Below are 5,353 nucleotides of genomic sequence, written 5' to 3'. Positions count from 1 at the left end.
TTCTGTAAATGCATGCAGGAATTGTGTGTATAATATATTTTTTAAATTACAATTAATAATAATTTAAAATTTATGATTGATTTTAATATCCCCAAACAAAAAAATATAAACCCTAGCTGAGTAACTAACTGTATTTCTCATCCTGCTCCTGTGCAGCTGTGGTTTTAGATGCATGATATATTATATCATTCACAACTAGCAGGGAACTGTAGAAGACAGCTCCCGAGTTTCTGGGTCAATGGTGGTCATTCGGTGGTTGGAGGTGTGGGCATGGAGCTCCGTCACGGTGGTGGTAAGGTGGTCCAGGAAGTTCCAGCCGTTTCGCGGAGTGGCTCTAAAACTCTACTTTTCTTTAGGGTCTCGGGGTCCCGCTCAGTCGCTGAGCCGGGGATTCCTGCCCGACCCTGCCTTTCTCGGGGCTGCTATGGATAGGGAGGTCACGCCGGGCCCCCTGCCCAGGCACACGGCGCGTCCCACCGCCGGCGCTCCTTGCCGGTAGATGGCATCCCCCGTCCGCGCAGAGCAATGCCCGGAGCGGAGCGGCACGGAGCGGGACTGACCGCGAGGTGGGGGACAGGGCAAAGCCCGCGGCCCCGCCACTGGTCGGGTTTTACCAAGGGAAATGCCATCCCCCCGACGCCACCCCGATCGGCCACGTCCAGAAAGACCCGCACCCAGCCGAGGCTCGCGGGAACTCGGTGCTGTGGAAGAGCCGATGTCGCACGATCAATGAAACACCCGTGCGTTCTGCTAGCGGAGGATCGCGGGCAGACCCCGACTCTTTTGGGCTGGCGCTACAATCGTTCTTCCCCGTGCATTTTTAAACTTCACCGTTCTTCATACTTAAGAGCGTTATTTTTTAAAGACTGTTTTAAACGTTCAGGCTAGGAGAAGATAAAGAATGGCGGGGGGGGCGGGGGAGGAAGCAGAAAGATAAAATACTAACTTTTTGTAAAGACGAGAAACCTCTTAAAGACGGAAAATCCTGTCTACCTTTCTTTTAGTAGCTTCCAGAGTACCTTAAAACTAATTCAAAGAGAGATTTTATGAACTACAGGAACTGTAAATCTGAGTGATATGTATTTTTGTGCAGAAAAAAAAATAAATTAGTCATTTGCTGTGTCTAGAGGGTTGGGTTTTTTTTCTTCCCCCCCCCCCCCCCCCCGTTTTGTAACTTTTGGTGGTATTGTCCTGCAGGCACCTTACTAGTGAACAAAATGTAAATAGGATTATTTGGAAATAGTAGAAAGGATTATGTTGTAAATCCATGGAACTGGGTTTGAAACAGGGTGGCTTGTAGCTTTGCATTAGGACAGTATATCGAAAATGTATTTCAAGAAATTGGATGTGTACCTTGTTTGCAAAGCGAGATTTGATCAATGAGATTTTATGCATCAATCCGCCCTTCTCACGACGATTTCTGCCTAAGAACGAAATGCTCGTTTACTCCTATCCCAGTCGGATCTTGATTGCGGTTTCTCCTGACAGAACTGGGAAAGATGGGATTTTTCAAAGCCTCTCTTTTTAAGACCATGGTAGTTGCATTTCTGTCCAAATTTCTGGGGGGTTTATTTTGCTTGGGTTCTTCGGTGGAGTTTCTGTCTCTTTTTTTTTTTTTTTTTTTTTTTTTTTTTTTTTTTTTTTTTCCCTGCCAGCCCTTACATAAAGGGGGCCCCGGTCTTCTGTCGTATCTTGGATCACCTGAAAAAGGGAACAGTGCCACTAAATAAGCAAGCAATCCTCTGTCGCTTTCTCAGGGGTGTTGCTCCTACTTAAAGCGAAAGTCCCATTCTAAAGGCCAGTGAATTATTTCCTTTACATACAAAGGAGGTAACGCTAATTCTCTGTTAGTGTTTCTCATAATGGAGGGAGCTGCTTCGCTCTCTTTAATAACCATAGCCTTACAATTAAACTGAGAATGGTGGTGTGTTTTGGAGGCTGTTCTTTTAGAGTTTGTGAGGTCGACAGCTAGAGTTTTTTTTTTTTTCATTCTAAAGTAAATGAAACTCTGGAGGGTGATGGGGAGAGGTAGAGAAGGATGTCTCTCAACCATTCCGCGGACAGAAGTCTGAAGTTTATTAACTCACCATCTCCCTCTCTGGTTTGATTTTTTTCCCCCCTTCCTTCCCACGGGAAGCAGCACCTCGTCTCTGAGGGCATCCCCGGAAGATGCGAAGCTGCTAGACCCTCCGGAGGGTTTCTGGGAAGTTGCTCCCAACTTTGAGACAGACTTGCACTTTTTTTTTTTTTTTTTTTTTTTTTTTTTTTTTTTTTTTTTTTTTTTTTTTTTCCCCGGAGTGGGTCAAGTGTTATCTTTATTTTCCCCCTTTTCCACTAAATATGGCACCGGTCTCCCCGTGGGCCCCCCCCCCCCAGAGCCCCTCCCGGCTGGGGTGAGGCCGGGAGGGCTCAACGGTGGCGAGGCGCCCTTCTTGGCCGGGGGGGGGGAAAGACTCGCCAGGTTCTGACGCTGGGAGCCATGTGATGGCCCCCTCGCTATAAGGCGGGGAGGAAGGCTGCCCTCCCTGGGACTAAGCCCCAGCCTTTTCACCATGTTTCCTAAGGCCCAGCAAGCCATCCCCTACGCCCTCCCTCCTCGTCAGCCTCCTCCCCTCTCCTCCTCCCAGGACTAGGCGCGCTCCCTCCTGCCCCGCATCCATTAATGTCTGGGGGATGAGGTGAGGAGAAAGAAGGGGAAACCGACTTCCAGGAGAGACGGCACAACCTCCCTGCGCCCACAATAACCGATCCCAACCGAAAAAAACCCGAAAAAGATCCCCAAAAGGGAGGAAGGGAAGGGGGAAAAGAGAAAGAGAGAAATCCAAACGGCAGCAAAAAATACCCCGAAACAAAACCCTGATCAGCCGCCGCCTCCGAGCGGGCGGCGGGAGCGCTCCAGAGGCGCGGCGGCGGCGCTGGGGGCCGGCGCGGCTCGGAGCGGGCCGCCTGCCCGTGGCGGCGGCGGGGCGGCTCTCCGCGGAGCGGCGCGGAGGCCTGGCGGCGGCGGGGAAAGCGCCCGCTCGCCCGCCGCGCCGCGCCGGCCGCCACCGATGCGCTGCCCCGCCGCCGCGCCATGACCCTTAGCTCGGAGATGTCCGAGGCGTCGACGCTGGCTGAGGAGACAGACATCGATGTGGTGGGCGAGGAAGACGACGAGGAGGACGAGGAGGAGCCACGGACTCGCCGCCGCCGCCGCTCCTACGCCGAGGATGAGGAGGAGGACGAGGACGACGACGAGGAAGAGGACGAGGAGGACGTGGGCGACCTCCACGCCGCCGCTCTGCTGCCGCGGTCGCCCGTGCGCGGCGGAGGCGTAGGTGGCGGCGGCGGCGGGGCGGGCGGCGGAGACGCTGCCGGTGGCTCTCGGCCCCCCTCGCGGGGTGGCCCGCAGAAGGCGACGGCGGGCGGCGGCGGGGCGGGCGGCGGCGGCGGCGGCGGGGCGGGCAGCGGTGGCGGCAAGAACAGCCTGGTGAAGCCGCCCTACTCCTACATCGCTCTCATCACCATGGCCATTCTGCAGAGCCCCAAGAAGAGGCTGACGCTGAGTGAGATCTGCGAGTTCATCAGCGGGCGCTTTCCCTACTACCGGGAGAAGTTCCCTGCGTGGCAGAACAGTATCCGCCACAACCTCTCCCTCAATGACTGCTTCGTCAAGATCCCCCGGGAGCCCGGCAATCCTGGCAAGGGCAACTACTGGACGCTTGACCCCGAATCCGCCGACATGTTCGACAACGGGAGCTTCCTGCGCCGCCGAAAGCGCTTCAAGCGGCAGCAGCTCCCGGCGCCCGAGCTTCTGCTGCGTGCCGTGGACCCCGCCGCCTTCCTCCCGCAGCCTCCGCCTCAGCCCCCGCAGCAGCCGCCCTGCGCCTACGGACCCTACGGCTGCGGCTACGGTCTCCAGCTCCAGCCTTACCACCCCCACTCCGCCCTCTTCGCCTTCCACCACCCCTCTCCGCCGCCCCGCCAGCCCCCTGCCGCCCCCGGCAGCGCCTCCGGTGCAGCGCTGCCCCCCGCCGCCGCCGCGCCGCCGGGCCCCTTGCTGCCGGCGGCGGAGCTGGCACGGACGCCCTTCGGCTACGCGCACCCGCTGGGCCCGGCGCTGGCGGCCTCGCTGCACTCCGCCAAGCCCGGCAGCGGCGCGGCGCTGGCCCGCTCCCCCTTCTCCATCGAGAGCATCATCGGGGGAAGCCCCGGCCCCGGCGCGGGCAGCAGCTGCGCCTCGCAGTCGACCGCGGCGCCGGGGCTGGCTCGCTCGCTGGGGAGCGCCGGGAGCGGCCTGCCCCCCGCCGCCGCCCTGCCCGCCACCCCCGGCTTCGCGGCACGGATCTCTAACTGTTAAGTGTTTGGGAGTATTTCCGAAGGTAGGATCTGGGGTATCTCCTTTCTCCTCCGCTCGGACGCCCGGCGGACGCTGCCCGCAGGGGCTGCCTGTCTTTGCGTGGGGATAATTGTGATGGGGCTCGGGGGCCGTCCGCTGCGAGCGACGGACCTCCTGTGACCTTCACTAGTGCAAAGCCAGGTATAGATCTAGATACTGCATGGGCAGGCGGTCACTACATCGGAAAGTTACTCGCTACTCCTTAAAAAGAAATAAACATGGTGATAAATAATGTCTCTAAACCGCTAAAGTTCAGAGATTCTCAGGTCTAGGAGCTTGAAAACAGTTATGTACAGGAGAAAAAAGGCTTGAGGGAGGACAGCAGAGCAATACTTTTTCATTTAGTACACTTGTCTCATGTACTTTTATAAAAGAAAAGATTAACGTGTTTACACAGAAGAAAGTCAAGTTTATCATTTCTTATTTTAACCTGTGTTTTGTATTATAATAGACTTACGGAGTTTTTTATTTTGTACTTTATGCGTATTCTTTACAAGGAATATTGTTAAAATTACTGGCAAGTATTATTGTACCATTTTAATGTAAAATTTTTACACATTTTCAAAAATAAAATTTTTAATTTTCAAAAAAAAAAATCAAAACCAAGCCCAAAGACCAAAGGAGCCCAGCCAAACAATTGGCTTTGAATCCTTCCCTCCTTAGCACTTCTCCTTTCTTTGGGACACTGTTATTTTTTTCTTTGGGATTAATAGCACAATAGTCAAGGAATATTCTAGCTTGAAATTTATTATGTGCAGATTCGACCGCAAAGAAGAAAATAAAAATACGATCTTTGCAGTCAATGCATTGTTAACCCTAGTAGATAAAGAATTACAAAAAACCCAAACAAACTAAACAATAAAAAAACAAAACAAAACAAAAAACGAACACAACACCAACAAAAACCCCCCAACAAAACAAAAAAAATGCTATACAAAAAACAGCAGGAACGAAAGAGGGGATAAATAGAAATAG

The 5,353-nt window shown here is 53.7% G+C and overlaps 1 protein-coding gene across 1 annotated transcript; it reads left to right on the top strand.

Annotated features, from left to right (window-relative positions):
* Positions 1–2,966: 2,966 nt before the first annotated feature.
* FOXD1 (forkhead box D1) lies at positions 2,967–4,974 on the top strand. Its single transcript, XM_038125839.1, has one exon. The coding sequence runs from the start codon at positions 3,074–3,076 to the stop codon at positions 4,337–4,339; it is 1,266 nt and encodes a 421-aa protein (XP_037981767.1). The 5' UTR covers positions 2,967–3,073; the 3' UTR covers positions 4,340–4,974.
* Positions 4,975–5,353: the final 379 nt, after the last annotated feature.

Source organism: Motacilla alba, chromosome Z, assembly GCF_015832195.1.
Source record: "Motacilla alba alba isolate MOTALB_02 chromosome Z, Motacilla_alba_V1.0_pri, whole genome shotgun sequence".
Taxonomy (NCBI): Eukaryota; Metazoa; Chordata; class Aves; order Passeriformes; family Motacillidae; genus Motacilla; species Motacilla alba.
Note: the sequence above shows the minus strand (reverse complement) of the source record. Positions and strands in the feature narration are given on the sequence as shown.